This window comes from Arachis duranensis, chromosome 6 (assembly GCF_000817695.3).
Source record: "Arachis duranensis cultivar V14167 chromosome 6, aradu.V14167.gnm2.J7QH, whole genome shotgun sequence".
Taxonomy (NCBI): Eukaryota; Viridiplantae; Streptophyta; class Magnoliopsida; order Fabales; family Fabaceae; genus Arachis; species Arachis duranensis.
In genome coordinates, this window is record NC_029777.3 from 79,180,005 (window position 1) to 79,205,113 (window position 25,109).

The following is a 25,109-nucleotide window of genomic DNA, read 5'->3' on the forward strand; positions in this document are numbered from 1 at the left end:
AATTAAACTGTTAGTCCATTTATCTTTTATTTTATTTTTTAAAAAAATATTTTTAGTAAAAATATAATTTTTAAATAAAAATTCTTAAACAAACAATAATTTTTCAGTTAATAGATTAAACTTTTGGATTAGGTAAAAAAAATATTAGTCAAAAGTATTAATTTTTTAAAAAAAATATAAATAAATTTAAATACCTATTTACCCTCTATAGACTATCCTATTTAATCCATAATTTTTTTTGAATTAATTAAAAATTTAATTTATTTAATTTAAAATTTAAATAGATTTAATTTTAAAAATAAAATTTATCTATTTAAACAGATAAATAAATTAGTCCGATAAATTTAATTTATTTTGATGGTTTGACTAGCTAATAGCTTATTAGTATATGTTAGTTAATAGATATTTTTATTTTATTAAGTATAAGAAAAAACGTTTTGTGAAATCCACCAATTTACGTCAAGAATTTAATCGAGATTCATCATCTGATATGCATTAACCTCTCCAAAGCTTTTTCTCAGTCTCATACTTTAAACTTACGAAATATGCTAATAGAAAAAGTCGGGAAACCAACTTTTTGTTTAATTAATAATAAATCAATATTTTTCTTTCTAAAAACAATTCTCTCTAACTTTGTTCTTCACTACTTTATTGGTCAATTTTTTGATTAAAAGGTAAATACTAAATTGGTATTTAAAAAATTCTGGCGTTGACAAAATAATACTTAATTTTTATTATTGATAAAATATCTCTTAAAAGATTTTAAAAGTTGACAAAATCATCCAACCGTGAAAGAATAATGTTACAGTGAACGAAAAACGCTGATGTAACTATCGAAAGAGAGCTCCAATGATGGCAGAGAATTCCAGCAACATTTCTGTTCTTCTTCTTCTTCATGTTCGCTGCTTCTACTTCTTCAATACACCGCTGCGTATCCTTTCCCCATGGCAGCTGAAGAAAAAGACCGCCATGGCATGCCGCTGGACTTCGTCGCGTTTTTCGTGTTCGCCACTTATTTTTCAACATGCCATTGCGTCCCCTTTCGTGTCTCCTTCCGCCATGGAAGTACCTCGCCGTGTTCTTGTGTTCGCCGCTTCTTCTTCTTCTTCTTCAATATGCCGTTGCGTCCTTTTTGCGTCCCCTCCACTATGGTAGCACCTTGCTGCTGCGTCCCCTTTTGCCATGTCAAAGAAGAAGAAGAAGTGGCAAAGAAGAAGAAGAAGCGTCCCTTCCGCCAAGGCAAAGAAGAAGAAGATCGGAAACGTCGCCGAAGCTCTCTGCTATCATCGGAACTCTCTTACGACGACCACATCAGTGTTTTCCGTTCACTGTGACGTCATCTTTTTACGGATGAGTGATTTTATCAAATTTTAAAATCTTTCAGGGGCTATTTTGTCAATAATAAAAGTTAAGTATAATTTTGTTAACACCAAAATTTTTCGGGTACCGATTTGGTATTTACCTCTCTGATTAAAAAAAGTAATTCCTTAATGAAACTATATTTGTATGTATTTAATTGAAAGGCAATTTTTTTTGAGAAAAACATAATCGAGCAAAGACAAAGATAATAATTTATTAACATCAGACATAATTCTTCATAACACAACGTAACTATTAATATCGGAAAAGTAAAAGTGAAACTGCTTAGAACAACATAAGTAAACTCTTATATACGTTAAGGAAACATCACTTATTTGTGGTGCGGAGGAAGTGTAACACCCTACCACACTGAGTATTACGCTTAGGTCGTAATTTAAAGGTGGAGAGGCGTTATGATCTCTAAAAACAAAAATATATACGTAGATATATATGAAAAATAGTTTAACTAGGAGTCTTGAAGGAAAGGTTAGACAAATAGAAGCAAAAAAATCTTTTCACACTCGTACGGTTTAGAATAAAATGCGTAGATAAGCGTAGATATTAATGAAATAGAAGAGACATAATATATATGGATAAAGAACTCCAAAAAAATACATATCAAACTCGAACCTCGACCTCGAAGCAAAGACTGGCTATATATATATAACCCAAAATAAAACCAAAAGATAAATACAAATCCTGGTTCTCCAAAGTCAACCTCTAAGGGGGACAATACATGTTTTATACAAAAGTGGAGGAAGTAGACATATATATAAACTAAAAACATAATAAGAAATCCCCAACATGTAGATCTTCACTTCGAATAATCAATGAGCACGCTCACTACTAGAAAACTAGTTATTACAGACGGATATTTTCGACAGATTTTATCCCACGGAAATACAGACGAAATTTGCGAGGAATTTTTCGTTGGAAATAAAAAAGATGAATTAGCATAAAGTACAAATGGAAAAGAGAATCCGTTGATAATTTTGTCGGAAAAATTAATTTTTTTTGTGAAAAATGATTACCGACAAAAAATTCGTCTATAATTAAATGAATAAAAATGCTGCGTTTTATTAAATTATTACAGACAAAAAATCTATCTGTAATTTAAAATATTCGGTTGGAAATATTGATATTTTACATTTATGATCGTTGTGGTCAAGTTTGTGCTTGAGCTCCATTCATTCACAGCACACAAATCAAACCAGCTAAACCTAGCATTCCCCACAGTGCCACCGCCGACGAGCTTTTTCTTCTCCTTTCCTCACCCTCAGCGCCACCGCCGGCCACCCTAACCGCCACAGCTACCTTCTCCTTCTTCTCCTCTTCTTTAAACACTGAACCAGTAGAATACAACCCCTGTCTCTCTCGTTCTTTCTCGTTCACAGAACAAAGCAAGCTCAAGCTCCACCACCGCCATGCCTCTCTCTCTCTCTCCTTTTATTCCCCTCAGTTCTGGCTCCCATATCTTCTCAGCGCTACAACCATCATCTCCTCCAGTCAATGCCACGACTACCTTCACGCAAGCCCTAGCTCCGTGGCGGCCAAAATCGGTTCCATCGACAGCCGCGGTTCCACCTCTCTCTTTTGCCCTATTTGAACCGTATAGACCTGGACATCCTTCTTTCCCTCTGCCCTGTTTTGATTGTCTCTGCTTCTAGGTTTTAGTTTCAAAATTCTTTTGATTTTTGTTGAGTTTAATTAATTTTGTTTAGTTAGTTTGATTTTAGTAATTAGTTTAGTTGGATTTGTTTTCTGATTAGTGGATTTTTAGGTTGTTAAAATAGGATTAGATTAGGTTTTGATTTTGAATAGCTGTGAAATGTTTAAATTGTTAATCTGGATTGCTGAACATTGCTGAACATTGCTGAACATTATTAATATGAGCTTGATGAATGCTATAGTTGTCTTGAACAGAAATTTAATTCAATTAATGGCTTCTTCTCTGGTAATGCTTCTTCCCGATAGTTTTGCGTTTGAAGTATTAGCAGAATTTTCATTTCACTTATTTGATTATTTGATTTATGTTTGTGATTTTGTGACTGTGTGTGTCCCATGAATGGTGAATTTGTTCCCCTTTGGCCAAAGTAGTTTTGTTTCCCAGATGCTGGTAATTTATTGCTTGTAATGTTTTAATATATATTAGAGAGTAAAGAATATGTAAGGTTTTTTCAATGTGTAGTGTATTCTTGACCAAAAGCATGCAAAAGTTGTTCTTCCTTGTGGAGCGCTGCTTTCAATTACGTGAACATGTATTGCTTGTTGGTGAAACGGGTGGAGGGGAAGACTACTGTATGCCAGTTACTAAGTGCCTATTTGCAATTGAGGTTACATATTTTGAACTGTCATAAGCATACAGAAACATCTGACTTCATTGGGGTATATATTTTCTCCCTTCAATTTATTTAGTTTTTAGGACACTTGAGCTCAAATACTATTATTAGCTGTGGTGCTAACTAGAATGATGTCTTCCAGGGGTTTCGTCCTCTAAGAAAGAGATCTAGACTGATTTCTAACTATAAAGAGATCGTTGAACAACTGAAGAAGATAGAGGAATTTAGATACTTTCTTGAAGAGCCAGTGAGCGCTATTTTTCTGTTATTGTTAACCACTTGGCTCAGATGATAAATTTCAAAGTTTTGTTTTAATTATGTAGTAAAAGACCTGAGACCTAGTTTTGCTGTATTCACATTGTTTTCTGCAATAGTTTTATTTTATATACCCATTTTTCTTAATCTAAGTCATTTGTAGCAAATATATTGATTTCTTGTTCTCTTCTATGGTTAGTTTTTTTTGACATAGAGCAAGCTGCCTCAACCCTTGATATGCTTAATGGAATGAAAAGGAAATATAAAGAAGGTCAAATTCAGATTCATGATGTCAGCAGGGATGATCTTTGTGCTTTTCAGCAGTTAAAGTTTGAGTTCGATGTCTTGCACAAGAAGTGGCAAAGCATATTTGAATGGCAGGATGGTCCCCTTGTAAAAGCAATGAGAGGGGGTGATCCCTTTCTTGTTGATGAGATATCTTTGGCTGATGATAGTGTATTTGAGAGACTGAATAGTGTGTTGGAGCCAAAAAAGACGCTAGTAAGTTAACTCATACTGATATTCTGTTTTTAACTTCATTTTAGACTTATGATGTATCAAGTGGCACCGCCTTTTTCTTTATATAGGATTGATGATAACTGTTTTTCTATTCCCTGCAAAGAAAATTAGGTGTGTTTGGTTTGTGTTTTCATTTTCTGTATTTTCTATTTTTAGAATTTTGTGAAAATAAAAGATACCTCTCTGAGCCTTTACTAAATGAGCTTGAAGGCATTGCGATGAGAAAGTACCTCTCTAAGCCTTTATTGTTACAAGATACAAATTTAGATATGCAGATATTTAATATTTGGTTTATTTGATTTATTTACAGAATTCCAAGCTTAAAAATGTGGGAAACGTAAAGGAAGATTATCGTGAAAGGCTCCTGGAAGTTGTTAATGCTATGATAAGTTTTTTGAGGTATATTATCTTGATATATGCAGTTAATTTTGTTAATGGTGTTTATGCCTTTTTTTCTCCGATCAATTCCATCATATCATACTTATATATAGTGTTATTTAGCTTGTATTCATTACATAACTTTTCTTTTCAGCGGTTCAACCAATTACATCCTAGCAGAAGGCTTATTGTGAGAAATCTCATTTCTTGGGTTGACTTTTTGGATGTAATGGAAGAAACCTTAGATCCTGAATATGTACTTCTTCATAAAATCTTTCTTGTTCTTCCTTGTGGAGCGCTACTTTCAATTACGTAAACCTGTATTGCTTGTTAGTGAAACGGGTGGAGGGGAAGACTACTGTATGCCAGTTACTAAGTGCCTATTTGTAATTGAAGTTACATATTTTGAACTGTCATAAGCATACAGAAATATCTGACTTCATTGGGATACATATTCCCCCTTCAATTTATTTAGTTTTTAGGACACTTGAGCTCAAATACTATTATTAGCTGTAGTGGTAACTAGAATGATGTCTTCCAGGGGTTCCGTCTTCTAAGAGAGAGATCTAGACTGATTTCTATTGTACCTCTGATTTTAGAATTCTAGCATTATCCTACGAAATATGTACATTTGATCTTCTGGTAAATCCAAACAAACATTAAGACCTCCATCACCTGGTGCTGCTGGTAATAGCATGACTAGACCTGGCTTAACAGTAAGTGGTGTTGAACATTTTAATTTACCCCATGCAAAATGTTGGTCCTCAAGCCCTAATCTCAACCCTGAAACCAATGAGAAACTATCTTCCCTACAAGGGACTCCTTTGTTCAATTCTAACCAATCTATGCTTGACTTAATATACTCGTCATCCAATCTTTCAATTCCTTCTTGTACTTTTCTGATATGATAAGCATCCTCTAATTCTGTGAGCTCCTTCACAGTTGCTCTTGCAAATCCAGGAACCAAAGCATTGCCTGTAATAAAAAAGTACAACAACATTTACAAAATTAAACACAAGTTAGATTGGGTTATTTACTCTTTATAAATAAGTTACTTTTATGTGATGTTTTGAAAATAATTTACATCAAGTAGTGGCAAATTTTATTTTGTTGTACCTTTTTTTGTCTTTTAAATGTAAGAAGTTTCAGTAGAAAATATGAGAGGGAAAAAAGTAAAGATGTATTTTTTTTGTTAGTTTTTAGCTAGAATAAAAAGCAAAAAGAAAAGATTAAAAGATGGAATATGAGACACTTATTTTTCTTTCAATTGATATTGTCAAGTGTGATCTTTTATGATTAAACATGTTATCTCCTATGTTTTCTTTTAGTTCTACTTAAAATGCATATGGTGCAAAATCACAATTTACAACAATTGAGGGAATCTATTTTCTATGAGAGTACTTATATAAATGCTCAAATTTCAAAAATCACATTTTTGTAAACTTAATGGTTGGTTTGGTAAATTTTATATAATGATTATTTTTATATACATATAACATTTTTTGTTAAAAATATTCTCATATGTATTTCATCTTTACCTGCAAAGCCATATGGAAGTTCTGGAAAAACTCTTTTCCTAACATCTACAGGAAATAACATTGTCGTCACTTTATCATCTAACATCTTTGTCGCAATAGTTCTTGCCTTCCATATTTTACCGGCAACAACATGAAAAGTAGTCACGTTCTTTAAGTTACAATCATTGATAGCTTTCATTTTAAAGCTGGCAATTTGCTGTGGAGACAAATAAAGAATCTGAATTTGGTTTTGTGTCACATTTTGTCTTACATTAATGCCACCACTTATTCCACGAACACTAAACAAGTTTTCAATATTTGTAACTTTTCCATACTCAAAATGTGGATAACTAATTTTTGGTGGGTTTCTTGCTCTTAGCAATGTCCTATCTGCAAAAGGAACTACGATTAGGGGATCACCACGTGTTAATGCAGCCAAGTTTGCCCCAAAATCTCTTACTGCTAAACCGTCTAGTGTGCAATGGTTGTAGTGAGCAGTTAGTGCCAAACTTTCGCAAGCAAATTGCGTCAGCTGTGAGAAATAATGAAATATTTATTTTTATAATAATAACAAACAAATAAACATGAACAGAAATTAATTATAATAATATGAGACCATCATGTGTAATTATCACAATTTTGACTAAATAGGTCAGTGTTGATAACTAAAAAAAAATCAGACATTTTATTTTAGGAGAAACAAATAATAGAATTCTAATTACGTACACAAATCTGTTCTCTAATTTGTATTTAAGAAATTTTTAAAAATTAAATTCCATAAAATCAGACCAATCGATTTCGTTTTTACTAAATTTTTATATACATAGAATCTAAATCACTCCTACGATTTAGTTTCAATAAAATTAAGAAAAAAAAATTCATGCTAAAGAAAAATATTTAATAAAACAATATAATTAGATTACACATGTTTATAATTAATAATAATCTTTTTTGAATATTTCCAAAATTTGTGAACAGTTATTATAGCTTAAAATATTATATTATAATTATGTCTTATGTATTTAAAAATATTTGTAATTGAGTTTTCATGGATTGTTATTCTTTAATTTGTATTTATAGTCAAATTTGCAAGACTTGGCTTGCTAATTGAAAGAAAATTTTTAATTACAATATCTATACTAAGTTACTACTTGTGTTTTTCTAAACGTTGATACAAATATTCTGTAACTACAAATATAAAATGAATTAAAATCAAATTTAAGTGTTAGTTATGTTGCACTTAAGGAAGCATTAATTGACCAACCTGTACCGATAAAAGGGGTTTCTCTTTCAAGTCGATTTCTTCTTCCTGTTCTCCTTGGAGGAACATAGCAAATTCCTCTAAATTTTGATTAGGTGTAAAAATATCACCAAATTCACTCAACTTTCTATCAATTCTTGCAGCAATAACCACAATACCAGCATCATTACAGTCTATTTCAAACCGATGACTGTCCTCCAAACTTTGCACAAGTCGACCAGCCATAAAGTCATAATGCACAAGCAATTTACCAAATGCATTGCATAATTTGTTGAAAATTTTAGAAAAACTCATTTTGCTACTTGGAGGATCAAAGAAGAAGATATTGTCTTGGTAAACAACAAGATATAAGTCAATATTGGACAAGAAAATTCGCTTATTAAGAGTGGATTGCTCGGGATAAACAATTACTTTCTCCAGCAGTTCCATTATTCTCTTAAAAATCGGTATTTTCTCAATATATTAAGTTAATGGAATACCAAAAAATAAGAGAAAGCGGCAAAAATATATAGTGCTTGACAAAAAGTTAAACAAATCACTACGTCACTTTATTACTATTAACACTACTGGGAAGTTAGAATTATGTATGTTATTCTCCATTATTGTTGCTTACATATAACAATTGGATTAATAATGCGTGGTTACACATAATTTTTTTCTTTTCTTCCGTTAAAATTTAATACTTGTAACTCTCAACCCTTTTGGTTTTTTTTATTAACACAAGTGGAAAATGTTATATCATAATAACTCATTTTATAACAAATTTGTAGTGTCTCCACACAGATAAATGTTACGCATAGTTCATATAACTAGTAGGAATTAGTTACACATATTTATATGACTAATAACTAATATATCTAACTTAAAAACTTATATTATCTAACTTAATTTGAATCTATTCTATTACCTTATTGAAAATCTTCGGGTTCTCACTTGTCGTAGACTTTCTATTTTTCAGGTGCAGGGTATGACATATCTCGCTGAGAGTGCGGGATTTCTTATGAAGAAGCAAAAATGATTCCTTTAAGATGTATTTTGGTTTTATAGATCGATCTCTCCTCTTTAAAAATGTATTGTTGTATAACTTTAATTCCTCTTAGAGGATTTTATTGGAGAGATAGATTTATGTTATGTATTTCCTTAATGTTATATTATTCTAGCTGGCCTTTTTCGTGGGTCAAGACTAATAACTACTCTGTGTATACGTTATTATATATTTTAGTTGACTTATGATATCTTCCACTTTTTATCTGACATTTTTACCTCTTTACGTGTTTGTGTATGATTATCGGATAACGATATTTTAATTTTTCTTCACGGGCTCCTAGTTATGATATTATTCTTCTATAATAGTTCCAACTTTAAGGTAAATGAAAGGGGAAAAAAATTAGAAAATGATATTATGATGCTGAAAATGATAGCATATTTTTTATCTAGATTTTATAGTTTGTATGTTTCTAATTCTAGTGATTTTTTCAAATTTTGTACTTGGATTGTATTGTATTAGCCATAGGGGACATGTGTAAGGAGCAACTATGCTGAATTACTTCCTATATGTAACACTGATGTATCAATCTCTTGTAAATATCTTAATATATGAATAAAACTTTTGGTTCCAGCAATTGTGCACTTTTATTTTATTTTTTAGCTTGTCATTCTTTGTAAGACTTGAAAAATATTTATCAGTGAATTTAAAGTGAAATTTGATATAGAAATCCATTAAGATTATAAAATACAGAGTTTAAGCTGAAGTTTGTACCATTAAATCTTAACCTATGATTGTGAACTTGCCTAATCATTTACAAATAAAAAGAGTGAAATAAATAAGCAAGAAGCATGCTGTGAAGAACTAATTACCCTAATTTTTGTCTTGATTCAAAACATTAAATTCTAGCATTTGATATCAAATCATTTTGAAACTACTCTTACAAGTTATTCCTGATTTTATATTCCAAGAAATTGAATGACTTAGAAAATTGCACACTATATCCACATTTAAATACAACTTAATTCCTTATAAACGTTACAAATATATATATGAACAAAGATATATTCTGCACCACCATATTTAAACAAGGTCAAACAAATCCATTAAAGAGTTGTTGAAAAATATCAACAAAAAAGATTTACATAACTATAGTAAGTCTTACATCACATTTTGCAATTTTATACCAAATAATAAGTTATGGAGAGTGCAAAAGATCATCTTGATTTTGGTTATGACTACGAGAGTAATATTTTAGGGCAAAGAGAAAGAGAAGACATGTATTAGAAAAAGAGAGAAAAAGAAGACAGGGACGTGGTTAAGGAGATGGATTTCTCCAGGTAATTTAACATTCTCATTCTTTTTAGTGAAATCACATATATCTTTATATGAAATAGTGAAATCACATATATTCTTTTTTGTTAAACCAGCAAAGTTAATATATAATTTTTATGTTAGTTAAAAGAGAAAAAGAATTGACGTTGATAGTTAAAAGAGATACATCCAAAATTGCACTGCCTAAAATTGACACAGTAGTGTTTGCTTCCTTATATATATTCATACATATTCGTTTGAAAGCTCTATATATAAAAAAAATAACAAGATAAAGGACGATTGTATATAGAACCTAAATAACCAATACATAACAATCAAAAGAAAAATGTAAATGCTACTTATTAGTCCAAAGTTTGGTTCCCAGATATGGATAAAGAAACTTTTTTGAGAACTCAATTCTCAATTCATAAATTCGGTATGTGATATTTTTTATTAATTAGTACTTAATAGATATAAAAACTTATTAATTTTATACTTGTTTTTATTCCTATATATCACCTACTTGTTAATTAGTACTATGTTTCACATATGAATATTTTTGGCAACCATTCCAACTTGAAGCCTAAAATTTTAATTAGATCTCTATAATCATTGTGAAATCTATTTTTCATATACCTAAAATATAGAAGTAGTCAAAAATAACTTTGTTGGCTTCACTAAATGATTGAGATTAGGTAATTACATTGTATGTAATTTATATATTGAATAATTATACTTACTTAATGTGTTATTTTTTATCAAATGATGAGGTTCATGTATGACAATATGATATTTTTTTCCATTCTTATTTTATTTGTGTACTTTAGAAATAGAAATAGTGGTTAACTATCATTAGGTGGAAGAGTGAATATTAAAATTATACGTAATACATTAAATCATATTATTGACAAGGGTGATAGAAATTATATTTGGGAGTTAGAATGAATACAAATGCTTTTCCTAGAAATCAAGTCCATAGAGGGCTAAGAGAATGGTCAAATAAGCTTATCGGAGAAAGTTGCAATTTTCTAAATAATCTTAGCTCATCACAAGAAAAATCATAGTCTTCAAATTAGATTTTATAGGTCTGAATGTAGTTTGTTTGGGAATAACACGATTCTATATAATAATGCCTAAATCTTCTATTCATTATAAGATTTTTTAGGAGCATTAAATAGAACTTACACAAAAGTGGTTGGGATAAGTTAACTATAAAACAAGAAAGGTTGTGATTGTACTAACATTCTAGGAGTGTGTAACCGAGACATGAACTTTGGTTATGTGTTTAGTGGTTGGGAAGAATCGACATCTGATTCAAGAGTACTAGGAGATGCTATCACACATCTTAATAGTCTCAAACTATCATATGGTAAAATGATAATTGATGAGCGGATATTTTATACGCTTTTTGGCATTACTTTCATATAGTTTTTTATTATGTTTTATTTAAGTTTTATTATATTTCATAGGTTTTAGTGCAAAATTCATATTTTTGAATTCTACTTTGAGTTTTCATGTTTTATGGTGATTTCAGATATTTTCTGGTGGAAATTGAGGAGTTTGAGCAGAAGTCTGATTCAGAGGCAGAGAAAGCACTGCAGATGCTGTCAAGATCTGACCTCCATGCACTTGAAAGAGCTTTTCTAGAGCTACAGAAGTCCAAATGGCACGCTCTCAACGAATATGGAAAGCTAACATCCAGAGCTTTCCAGAAATATATAATAATTCATACTTTACTTCGGAAATAAAGGCCCAAAACTTGTGTTCAATGCCATCAACCACCCCTATCTCTGGCTTCTAGCGCCCACAGGGGAGTAGCTGGCGTCCAACGCCCACAAGGTGGTCCCTAGCCAGCGTTCAACGCCCCTAAGGGACACTAGCTCGTGGGAGACACTCAAGCTCAGCCCAAACACTTATCAAGTAGGCCCTAGAAGTGGATTTTTAGTTTATCTTATTTCTGTAATCCTTAGTTATCAGATTAGTATATATAGTAGAAGATCACCCTTGTTTAGGATCTTCGACCTCACTCTTCCCCTATTCTATTTTCGAATTATATTGTACAATATGAGTCACTAACCTCCTAAGGTTAAGGTTAGGAGCTCTGCTGATTTTCAGGGATTAATAAAAGTACTACTGTTCTATTCAATTTGTGTTTGACTCTATTCCAAGATGTATCTTCGTTCTTCAACCTTATGAATGAGATGAACCATGACATTCATCCTCATTCTACATGGGTTCAATGTGAGTCCTTGACCAGAGATCACTGAACCACAAGCTTGATTATACATCTCTTAGACGGCTAATCCACGACTTCGTTGGGGACTTCTCGAGACACTAGTTCAGCCGAGGTATGGGGAGATTAGGGCCTTTGTGGTAGAGGCTAGAACCAAAGGCGCAACATTCTATGATCCAAAAGATTTGACCTTGTCTGTGGCGTTTTGAGTAGGATCATCAAGGGGATGAACTGTAGGAGCTTCACCTTCATTCAGATTGGGTGCACACTAAACCTGGAGTTCGGCCTGAGAGAGGAAGACTGGCGGCCATTAAATCGGCGTTAATCACTTATAGCCTGCCATAGAAAGAACCACTCACAACTGGAGAAGACAGTAGGAAAGGTTGATCCAGAAGAATGAAGCATCTCCGAAGCCTCAACCATCTTCTTATCATTTAATTCACAACTACTAAGTAAATTTATCTTTATTTAGTCTTTATGCGTTTTTCACAACATAACTCTTTTCTAATCGCCTGACTAAGATCTACAAGGTGTCCATATCTTGATTCAAGCCAACAATCTCCGTGGGATTGACTCTGACTCACCTCAGGTAATACTTGGACGACCCAGTGCACCTGCTGGTTCAGTTGTGCGAGTTCTTATTTCGCGCACCAAGTTTTTGGCGCCGTTGCCGGGGATTGTTCGAGTTTGACAACTAACAGATTATCTTGTTGCTTAGATTAGGTACTCTTTACTATTTTGTGTGAGTCTTTTATTTTCTTTTATTAAAAAAATTCAAAAATTTTTCAAAAAAATATTTTCTTTATCAATCTTTGTGTTTTGTTTGAGTTTTTAGTTCTTGTTCTTGGTAAAAGTTTCGAATCTTCTTACTTTCTTTGCTAAAATTTTCAAAAAATAGTGTTTTTTGTTTGGGTCTTGTGTCAATCTTTAAGTTTGGTGTCTTTTTTAGTCATCTTGAGTCTTTAAGTTTCTTTTCTTTTCTTTTATCAAATTAGAGTCTTTGATTTCAAAATTCTTAAGTTTGGTGTCCTTGAGTATTTCTCTTTAAAATTTTCGAAATTAGTGTCTTTGATTTTCAAAGTTTTTAAGTTTGTTGCCTTTTATGTGTTCTTTATTTGCTTTGAATTTTCGAATTGTTCTTTGTGTTCTTTCTTGGTATTCAAGTTGTTCTTGTTTCTTTTCTTATTTTGATCTTAAAAGTTTTAAGTTTGGTATCTTTTGGTGTTTGTTCTTTTAATTTTCGAATTTTGAGTGTTTTGATCTAAAAATTTTAAGTTTGGTATCTTTTAGTTGTTTTTCTTTTTTTTCATTAATTCAAAAAAATAAAAAATATCTTTTCTATGTTTAATTAATATTTTCGAAAATTCCAAAAAAGTTTTCAAATTTTAATTTCAAAATCACTATCTTATCTTATCTTAATTTCAAATTTCAAATCTTATCTTTTTAAAATCATTTTCAAATCTTTTCTTTTAAATTTGATTCTTTCCTATCTTATCTTTCTTTTAAAATTTAAAATTCAAAAATTTTTTCAAATCTTTATCTTATCTTTTGTTATCTTTCATTAAATTTCAAATCACTATCTTATCTTATTTTAAATTTGAATTTCAAAATCAAATCTTTTCAAAAAAAAAAAAAAATCAAATCTTTATCTTATCTTGTTTGAAATTCAAAGTTTAAGATTCAATTTTCAAAATCTTATCTTATCTTAATTCAATTTCAATTTTTTAAAATTCAAATTTCAAAATTTTCAAAATCAAATCTTTTTCTAATCTTCTATCTTATCTTATTTTCAAATATTTCTTAATTAGTTACTTGTTTTCTCTTTCTTCTTTTTCAAAACTTCCTAACTAATTCTTCTCTCTTCTATTTTCGAAAACTTCCTTTCTTTTTTGAAATTAATAATTTGATTTCAAATCTTTTTAGTTAATTCATTTTTATTTTTGAATTCAATTAACAAATAAAATAAAAACAAAAATATTTTAATTCTAGTTTCTCTTTTCACTTCTTAATTTTCTAATTCCTTAACCCCTTCTATTCGAATTCTTCTTCCCCTCTCCCTATCTTCATTCTTCTGTCTTCTTCATATCTCACAGGGAGTTCTCTATCCTTGAACATAGAGCTCCCATTCTTCTTCTTTCTTGTTTTCTTTTTCTTGTTTAGAGCAGGAACAGAGATAAAAAACCTCTCATATAATTTTTCGGCCTGAGAGATGAAGATTGACGGCCATTAAACCGGCGTTGATCACTTACAACCTGCCATGGAAAGAACCATTCACAGTTGGAGAAGACAGTAGGAAAGGTTGATCTAGAAGAATGAAGCATCTCTGAAGCATCAACCATCTTCTTATCATTGAATTCACAACTACTGAGCAAATTCATCTTTATTTAGTCTTTATGCGTTTTTCATAACATAACTCTTTTCTAATCGCCTGACTAAGATCTACAAGGTGTCCATAGCTTGATTCAAGCCAACAATCTCCGTGGGATCGATCCTGACTCACTTCGGGTATTACTTGGACGACCCAGTGTACTTGCTGGTTCAGTTGTGCAGGTTCTTATTTCGCACAACAATAATATTATAAGTGTTAGCTAGCTTTCATGCATTGAGTTCATGGTAGTTTTTTTCGCGATATTTGTATGTAGTGGTTATTGGTAATTACTATTTAGTTGATGTTAGTTACACAAATAGTTCTGGGTTTTTGGCACTGTATAGAGGTACTTATTATTGAGTAAGAGAGTGTTATTATCAAGTAAGAGAGTGGGCGCAAGGAACACGTGCACCTCACAACTATCAAGTGTATTTTAATAAGAAACACGCTTCTGCTAGAAACGTAATTGACCAATACTTTGGATTACTTAAGAAGAGATGATCAATTATAAAAAGTTCTTGCTTTCATCCTATTAAAACTCAAAGTCAGATTATAATTGTTTGTTTTTTATTGCAAAATTTTATTCGACTGAACATGGATATAGATCCTGAAGAGCAAACATGCCTCTTAGACGGATATCTCCCTATTAGAGATAAAGTGTAAGACCCAGAACTTTTGAAAAATCTTATTATAAGTCAATTTTAAATTTATTTATTTATTAAAGAAATTATTTTTAGAAATTATTTTATTAAAAGTGTAACACCCTATCTACCAACGTTCACGCTTCCGGCTGTGGAACTCTGATAGCTCGGACATTACGACGACACATATACTATTTAATACTAAAATATGAGCCTGTTTAAAACTTTAAACCGTAAAACCGCTCCCAAAAATACTTTGCTATACAACGTACATCTATACATACCATATACCTTACAAAAACTCATAAAGGATACATCCATATAGATACATATATTTATAGATAATATCACAAGAAGTATCCAATACAATCCCTATCCCTCTTACAGAATATCTCAAGATAAAGGCGAGGGTACAATGAATAATAATCTAAAGCAATACAGAACATCTCAACAACAATTAAATAAACTCTTCGTAACTTCTGCGTCCATATCCTGAAAGGGGAAAAATGTAGGGGGGTGAGAACATCATCCTCGAAAGGGTTCTTAGTAGAGGGTTTTTGGGAATTACTGTAATAGGATACGTGAAGATAAACCGTACCAGTGATTAATAACGGTCTTATGCCTCTTTTCAAAAACAACGGTTTACAACAAGAGTAAAGTCAGAAATCTTTTTCTAAAAGAGGAACCGTTCAATTCTCAAAAACATCAAAAGCTTTTCAAAAGGTTTATCTATACTGAATCAAAATAGCCTTTCATAGTTTTCCAAACCAGAAACATAAAACCGAAATCAACCATCGGTCCATCTCAATTCAACCACGGCCCTAGGCCCAAACAATCCAATCCAACAACCGATCACCACAAACCAACAGAGTCCCAGTTGCAAACACAGATAGGAAGTTCAAGCACAAACAAACAGTTACAGCAAGTAGAACAAGTAGCAGGTAATCACAAGTAATCACATAGGCAAACCAAGTACAATATGCACACCCAAACAATGTCACATAGATGCATATGATGCATGCCTGTCCCTAGTGGCTGATGATATCATCTGTCGGTTATAGAGCCAACCCGACAAGTCCTGGTAGCTAACCATTGGACTGTCCCTCTGTCGTGTCTCCCCAACTCGAGTTATACTCAATATAAACTTGATCATAATCATGATCCCTGACGACATAGGGTCAAAAGAGCTTCGAGTCTCAACCTAGAGCACGTGGTGGCTAGCCACTGCTTCCTCCCAGGGAAACTCTTATCTCCGATAGTGGAAGTGCAACATCACAACTTATCAATGTCTCAGCATAAATGCTTTCATTCTCAATCATGGATCAACATCCATCTCAACCATTCGGCTCACGGTTCAATCCAGAACTAGCCAATATTCATATCATTCAAGTCATTTTGATATCCTGAAAGGGGAAAAAATGTAAGGGGGTGAAAACATCATCCTCGAAAGGGTTCTCAGTAGAGGATTTTTGGGAATTAGTGTAATAGGATACGTGAAGGTAAACTGTACCAGTGATTAATAACCGTCTTTTGCCTCTTTTCAAAAACAACGATTTACAATAAAAGTAAAGTCGGAAAACTTTTCTGAAAGAGGAAACTGTTCGTTTAAAACAAGATTCAAAAGCCTTTCAAAAGGTTTATCTATGCTGAACCAAATTAGCCTTTTATACTTTTCCAAACCAGAAATACAAAATCGAAACCAACAATCGATCTATATCATTTCAACCAAGGCCCTAGGCCCAAACAATCCAACAGCAACCAATCCACCACAATCCAACAGAGTTTCAGTCGCAAACACAAGTAGGAAGGTTCAAGCACAAACAAACAGTTACAGCAAGTAGATCAATTAGCAGTTAATTACAAGTAATCACAAAGGCAAACCAAGTACAATATGCACACCCAAACAATGTCACATAGATGCATATGATGCATGCCTGTCCTAGTGGCTGATGATATCATCTAACGGTTATAGAGCCAACCCGACAAGTCCTGGTAGCTAACCATTGGACTGTCCCTCTGTCGTGTCTGCGCAACTCGAGTTATACTCAATATAAACTTGATCATAATCATGATTCATATCCAACACCCTCACTGGTGTATATTCACGGGGGCGAGCTCATCCGAGGCTTTCACATTGTCCGGCCACCCTTACTACATAGGGTCAACAGAGTCTCGAGTCTCCACCTGGAGCACGTGGTGGCTAGCCACTGCTTTCTTCCAGGGAACTCGTGTCTCAGATAGTGGAAGTGCAAATCACAATTATCAATAAACAGCATATATGCATTCATTCCCAGCCATGGATCAACATCCATCTCAGCCATCCGGCTTAAATTCATAATTCATAGTCAGCCATACGGCTTATAACTTATTCGGCAATCAGCCATAATTCAATATCATACATAGCCATTCCGGCTCATAACAAAATAGCACTTCCACCATTCAACATCATCAAATTCATAAAATCGGCATTTAAGCTATAAATCACTTTTCTCAATTCATTTCACTTTGAAATCAAGTTTCAACTTTTTTCAACCTTGGCTTTAAAGATCTCATTTCTCAAATCATCTCAGGCTCATAAGCCACTCTTACACAAGGTAAGTTTTCCTTTTAAAAACAATGCCACTCTCGGCATCCTTTTTCCAAAACTTCCATAACCATGGCAAGTTAAAGATTTATTTTGAAATATTCAAAATCATCCATCCCACAATGGGATTTTTATAACAAAAGTCCCTCGACAGAGTCTCAAGTCTTTAGGGGAGAATAACATAACTCATTCTGTCAAATTCCCTTGGCTTCCTGATTTGGGTAATAAAATAGGATCTAAGCCAAACCGAGTCACATAATCATTTACTTCTTTCAAAGCAGTTTCCTTTACTTAGGCAAAACCAGCTTCAACCCCATGATAAATTCTAAAGCGTTTCAACTATTCAAAACTGTTTTAGTCTTGTAAAAATTCAAAATTCAAATAGTACCTAAAACCTTTCCTAAAATATTTTAAAATGAAACTTGTCAATAGATGTTCAGGTTCTTTCAAAGTCACTGAAACTCCTCTAATTGAAACCGTCTAGTCAAATTCAAAGACTTAGCCCTTTTCACATTTAAAACAGCTTTAGAACATAAGTTTCATCTAAATAACTTTCTCCCAAAAAGATACAATACTTTTCTTAAGAAACAGGACTAAATCATAATTTTCTCTTTAATAATTCATTTCAAAAGCATGAATCATCCTTTTCTTGATAATTCAAATAAAATAGTAGAAGTCTTTAACTCATAATTTTTCCAAACAATATTTCAATAAAGTCCCGGATTCTACTGAAATTTCGGCAGCACCTCCCCTAAAACTTGGACTTTTGCCACCCGGTTCGGGTCCCAACTAAACCATTTCTCATTCCTTTTCAACAGCTCAAAACCAGAAATCAATTTAAAGCAAGCTAAATCCAACAATCGCCTCAGTGGCGTATCTCAAGGATACCATTTCAAATCAACTCAATATCAATCGATATAACTCATTTCCAAAGCTTTAAAGAAACGGCTCAATAACAAATCATTTGTCCAAAACCAAATCAATTAAAATAAACCGTGCTGAATTCAAAAGTGCATTCGACTTTTCACATCATTAAAATAATTGGCTCAAATCAAATCAGTCCTCAACGGATTAAACTCAGATTCAAATCTTTAAAGAATCAACTTCAAACATTACATTTCACAAAGCCGCACAACAATTCAGCCCCATCAACATCCATAATCATTCGAGTCAATCAAATAATAAATAAGGCAGACACAATCACCAAATACACAATATCTCACATCAGTATCCATATGTAATAATTTCAATACATAAAACATAGTGTTTGGAAAGCGCCCCTACCTTAAAACGCAAACCATAACCCAAACGCGCCACCAGAAACCTCTATCAACCCAAAGTTACCGGCAGCTTGCATCACAGCTTTGTTCACTTTCGCAGCAGCAAATATAAGCCCTTACGCGCAACCTGTGGCTCCGATAACTTAATCCTAGAAAACATTATTATTGCAAAAGCCTTAAAACACATATCGGGATATGAACGGGGAAGGTTTCAATATAGAGATACATATTGTAACTAAAGAATACCGTCTGAACCAAAGAACAGAATACTCAGCGGTGGTTCCGACAGCCACAGAACCGCCCTTGGCAGCCAGAATCGCCGTGACTCAGCCAGCTCCGTTAGTAGTTCTAGCAACCGATGAAATAGCTCTAGAACAAACGCAAGTTGCAACAAAAATTTTCAAATGCAGCCAGCAACTACCTTTGGCAAGGGCAGTGGCAATGCAACTCACTATAACCATTTTATTTAATACAACTAGTGTCAACAACAATGCTTCTAGGCAGAAACAGATTGATGGAACAAGAGGGAATCAAAAACCGGGTAAAGCATACCCAACAGTAGCGGTTCTCGGTTCAAGATGGAGTCAGGGCAAGGCTAGAGCAACATCAACTCCAACAGCGGCAGCTAGGAGGCGGCGGCCGCATCTGTCGACCAGGGAAGCTCCGGTGGAGACGAACCCCAGCAGAGGCAGACAGCAACTCCGGTGGTCCTCTCCGATGATGACACCAGCCACCACGGGGACGGCGGCGGTGAGACTCCAACAGTGTCGGTGCGGGTTTCCCACTCATCTCCGTCGCGTTCGTCTCTCCTTCCTTGGCTCAGCTCACGAACAGAGCAGATCCATGGCGTGATGGTGGCACGATGACGCAGCCAACGCGAGTCCGCGATAGTGGCACCCAGGCGCGATGGCGGCTTCGGTTTGAGACGGAACAACGATGGCAAAGGCTCCTCCTTCCTTGCGTGCAGAGGCGGTGGTGACGGCTAGGGCTCGATGGAAGTGGCTCCAACGGCGCACCAACCTTCTCCCTCTGCATCTCGTTCTTTCTCGACCTCTCTTCCCTTGTTTTCTCTCGTTCCCATTCTTTCTTTTCCTTTCTTTCAGTGAGCCGTGTATGTGTGTTTAAGATGAGGGGGTTGTGGCTGCTGCTTGGGTTAGGGGAGGGTTTTGGTGGCTGTTAGAGTTAGGGGGGATTAGGGTTTAGAGTTAAAATAGGTCTAGGGGTAATTTTGTAATTTCAAATAAAAGTAGGGACAATATAGTAATTGAAACCCAAATTAAATCCAACACTAATAATATATAAAATACTATTTGCTCATCAATTTCACATTCTATTTTCAATAAAATGTTCAAATCAAATAATTAGAATTAATATACTTAATTTCTTTATTTTCCAAAATAGTAGTATTAATATTTAAAATATTACGTATCTAATCCAAATCATACAAAATTCCTTATTATTTCATAACTATCAACTTTATAATTCAAATATAGAAAATAATCCAATAATTATACAATTGGATAATAATCATAACTCATCTCAAATCCAATAAATCAAAACTTGCCTTAATTACCTTTAATAAAATAATTTCTGAAATTAAGGTTATAAATAACCATATGATTTGAGACTTGATCATAATAAGACTTTTCAAAAGTTCTGGGCCTTACATTCTACCCACCTTATAAAAATTTTCGCCCTCGAAAATTGATACAAAACAAAAGATATTTCATAACAGTTTACCCTTGAACACTTTTAAGGAAGAAGCAAAAATATATCTCAAAATATAAACATACTTACAGTTTTCAAATACTTTGTTGGTCATATGCATAAAAATACAAAGGTAGGAGTGTGATTGCAAAGCAAACCTTACAAGGTAGGCTCAATGCACAAGGTCATATGATCTCAAGGCTTTACAAAAACTTGAGGTGTCAAATAGGGTGCAAATCAAGATAGGCGTTCACAAAGCAAAGTGGTAATTTGTGTGGTAAAAGGCTGCAAAGCTTGTTGGTATTTACACAGCGGCATAATGTTCGCTGACAATCTTGTTCCCACTTTAGAACTTCACTTTCCAACTTCACCAAACATTTTACAACCTCATGGCCAAACATAAGCCTAACACCCGCAAACTCGTTTCCAAGGGGCAAAACACCCACAACTCATAACATGGTACACCTACCGTTTCACCTTCCGTATTCACATATCACGTCTTAAAGAACTAACGCATCGCGTTACTACGTCTACAAATCGAATGCGACATCAAAACAATTCTCGAGTCTACTCAGAAGAATGCAAAATCTTGGAAAGGAGAGACAAATGTCAAGGATAGTACTCATAGATTTGAGAGAACGTGTACAATCCAGGTAAACAAGGATACTCAACCAATGAAGTTTGCTAGAAATAAATCGATTGACAACTTCAAAGATAACCCTTGAATCAAAGAAATCCGATAGGATCAACAAGGAAAAGGGTCAGCGCATTAGTTTGAAACAAATTCAAGCTGAGTCGAAGAAGTATGAGGTTTATAGAGAAGAATCTCTCAAACCAAAGACAAAGCTCACAGAACTTCAAGAGCATGATTAAAAACATTTTCGAATACATTGTTCACAAAAGAATCGAAAACTTGCGAAAAAATCACTTCGCAATTTAGAAGAAAAGTTAAGTAACAAACATTCTCCAAGAGAATAACAAAAGCAATAACATGGCTTTGCTGTAATACAATTTTATGTTGAAACAGATCATGCAGAATTTTAAAAATAAGGTGCACACAAGTTTTGCTAAGAGCCAAAATATTCTCTCAAATATTTTAGAAAGATAGTTGAGTGCACAACTTAACCAAAAGCAATCATAAAACTCGGAAGAGAGATCAAATGCTTGTTCAAAAGTCTCCAAAGTCCATATTCAAACAAGCGTGTATATAAATCTTAGCGAGGTCGAAAGAGAAAGTTAAGCTCTATTTAGAAATGAAAACCCGAGGTAAAATTTTGTTATAAATTGGTAAAGGAATTAAGTGCTGCATTACAAACAAACCGGCTTCCAATAAACAAGAAAGCTTTTAAAACTTCATTTAAAATAGTGCATGCCCAATTTAATCAACTTTGTCAAAAATTGAACAATGGTTTAAATTGTAACCAAGCAACTAAAAAAAATAAGTTCGATTTAGAGCTTCTTCAAAGAGAATTCAATCTGCTTTATAAAATTCAAAATAAGACTCCAAAAATATACTTGAAATCACCATCTCACAATAATAGTCAAGAAGATTAGAATGTACTTGAAAAGGAGTCAATTCATACAAGAAAGGATCTTAAATCAAAGTAGTCCAAACAAGATCCACTAGGCATAAGACGTCAAACAAGATTTCAATTGATCCAAAAGAATACAAAAGTCATAGGAAAAGACAACCCAATCATTAGTAATTTCTCAAGGATAAATCTTTGACTAAAAACTCTTGTAGAGATAATGAGAGAATAAATGATGCACTAATTTGAAACGAATCAAACTGACTCACACAAGGATGAGGTTCACAAGAGAGGACAAACCAAGATCAATGGTAATGTTCACAAGATGTAAAAGTTTAGCTAAAAACAAGGTCAAGTATGACACTCATAGAGATGGAAGGTTTAATAGAGAATTTAGTCCGTTCATAGGAAGAAAGCTATGAGTCCAACACTTTCAAAAGAACAACAATGGCATAAGCCATATAGATAAATCAACTCAATTCAAAATAAGTTAAGTAAAGCTTATCAAACGAAACTCAACCGGGATAAAAATGAAAAATTCTTTCTTCCCAAAATTTTGAAAAATATCCAAATACATAATCAAATGAAAATGTGCATTGGAACTATAGTAAAATTACTAGAAAGTCAAATTGTAATTTTAAAGTAAATGCAGTTCCATAAACAAGTAAAAGTATAGACGAGGTATTAGAAATAGATAGTTGTTAAATTGCATAAGAAATCTTCAAAGTTGCACCTATAGAAAAGTATATATCTTTTTAACAGCAGTTTTCATAAAAATCTCAAAATTGGCTGTAATCACTATTAAATAAGAGGAAAATTGAATCAACAATTTCTCTATTAATGGACTTGGAATCCAGAGTTAAAATGCACAGCGCAGAAGGACAAGTTCAAAGTTATATCAAAGGGTACTTGAATGAAGAAGAACTCAATCAGAGAAAGGTAGATACAACAAGAATTTCAACCAAGCATATGCAATTAAGATCAAACAAGAATGCATATGAATAGAGAAACAGAGTGGAAACATCAAATTACTTTTCAAGAGGAGTAGCAAACAAGAACTTCAAGTTAGGATATGAAAGAACAGGTCGACTCGAACAAAATCCAAAATACACAACTGAATAGCCTCGAGAAATAGTTTCTAACGTTCCCAAAACCCGCGATTCGCTTTACTCGAAACTCGTATATCATCTATGATAGCCCATTAGTGCTTTCATATACATAATTCACTAGTATTAAGCTGGCCAAACTTAATACCAAGAATTATGCAATGCAAGACTAACAACGTTAATCAATAGATCGTCATGTGCATAAAGCTCTAATTCTCGTCATCAGACAAGACCTAATACATGACAAAAGCTCAGAGTATGCAATTGAAGTATAGTCGGTCCATTCCTCTAGCTCTACAGGAAAGACCGCTCTGATACCATAATGTAACACCCTATCTACCAAAGTTCACGCTTCCGGCTGCGGAACTCTGATAGCTCGGACATTACGACGACACTTATACTATTTAATACTAAAATATGAGCCTGTTTAAAATTTTATACCGTAAAACCGCTCCCAAAAATACTTTGCTATACAACATACATCTATACATACCATATAACTTACAAAAACTCATAAAGGATACATCCATATAGATACGTATATTTATAGATAATATCACAAGCAGTATCCAATACAATCCCTATCCCTCTTATAGAATATCTCAAGATAAAGGCGAGGGTACAATAAATAATAATCTAAAGCAATACAAAAAATCTTAACAACAATTAAATAAACTCTTCGTAACTTCTGCGTCCATATCCTGAAAGGGGAAAAATGTAGGGGGTGAGAACATCATCCTCGAAAGGATTCTCAATAGAGGGTTTTTGGGAATTACTGTAATAGGATACGTGAAGATAAATCGTACCAGTGATTAATAACGGTCTTATGCCTCTTTTCAAAAACAACGGTTTACAACAAGAGTAAAGTCAGAAATCTTTTTCTAAAAGAGGAACCGTTCAATTCTCAAAAACATCAAAAGCTTTTCAAAAGGTTTATCTATACTGAACCAAAATAGCCTTTCATAGTTTTCCAAACCAGAAACATAAAACCAAAATCAACCATCGGTCCATCTCAATTCAACCACGGTCCTAGGCCCAAACAATCCAATCCAACAACCGATCACCACAAACCAACAGAGTCCCAGTTGCAAACACAGATAGGAAGTTCAAGCACAAACAAACAGTTACAGCAAGTAGAACAAGTAGCAGGTAATTATAAGTAATCACATAAGCAAACCAAGTACAATATACACACCCAAACAATGTCACATAGATGCATATGATGCATGCCTGTCCCTAGTGGCTGATGATATCATCTGTCGGTTATAGAGCCAACCCGACAAGTCCTGGTAGCTAACCATTGGACTATCCCTCTGTCGTGTCTCCCCAACTCGAGTTATACTCAATATAAACTTGATCATAATCATGATTCATATCCATCACCCTCACTTGTGAATATTTATGGGGGTGAGCTCATCCGGGAATTTCACAGTGCCCGACCACCCTGACGACATAGGGTCAAAAGAGCTTCGAGTCTCCACCTGGAGCACGTGGTGGCTAGCCACTGCTTCCTCCCAGGGAAACTCTTATCTCCGATAGTGGAAGTGCAACATCACAACTTATCAATGTCTCAGCATAAATGCTTTCATTCTCAATCATGGATCAACATCCATCTCAGCCATCCAGCTCACGGTTCAATCCAGAACCAGCCAATATTCATATCATTCAAGTCATTTCGGCTCACGGTTCAATCCAGAACCAGCCAATATTCATAATCATATACAGCCATTCCGA

The 25,109-nt window shown here is 33.6% G+C and overlaps 1 protein-coding gene and 1 long non-coding RNA gene across 5 annotated transcripts in view; both read right to left on the reverse strand.

Moving 5' to 3' along the window:
• Positions 1–5,445: 5,445 nt before the first annotated feature.
• On the reverse strand, positions 5,446–8,057 carry LOC107494243 (acyltransferase GLAUCE-like). The gene is made up of 3 exons (XM_016115300.1): positions 7,632–8,057; positions 6,389–6,899; positions 5,446–5,825 (listed from the first exon to the last, which is right to left on the reverse strand). The coding sequence occupies exons 1-3, from the start codon at positions 8,055–8,057 to the stop codon at positions 5,446–5,448; spliced, it is 1,317 nt and encodes a 438-aa protein (XP_015970786.1).
• A 7,417-nt stretch (positions 8,058–15,474) lies between these two features.
• Positions 15,475–25,109, reverse strand: part of LOC127748394 (uncharacterized) — an 11,635-nt gene continuing 2,000 nt past the window's right edge. Inside the window, exons 1-4 of one of the 4 annotated variants that reach the window (XR_008010510.1) lie at positions 19,586–20,197; positions 19,280–19,484; positions 19,038–19,182; positions 15,476–15,661 (exon numbers count right to left, since the gene is read on the reverse strand). This is a non-coding gene — a long non-coding RNA (uncharacterized LOC127748394). The other 3 variants (XR_008010511.1, XR_008010512.1, XR_008010509.1) reach the window with 3 other exon arrangements.

Bases quoted from the DNA above. Each gene is read 5' to 3' on its own strand.
- LOC107494243 (XM_016115300.1), bottom strand. From the start codon at position 8,057: ATGGAACTGCTGGAGAAAGTAATTGTTTATCCCGAGCAATCCACTCTT. The intron at 6,900-7,631 runs GTTGGTCAATTA...TATTTCTCACAG, and splicing joins AACCCCTTTTATCGGTACAG to CTGACGCAATTTGCTTGCGA. The intron at 5,826-6,388 runs GTAAAGATGAAA...TTTTTATTACAG, and splicing joins ACTTCCATATGGCTTTGCAG to GCAATGCTTTGGTTCCTGGA.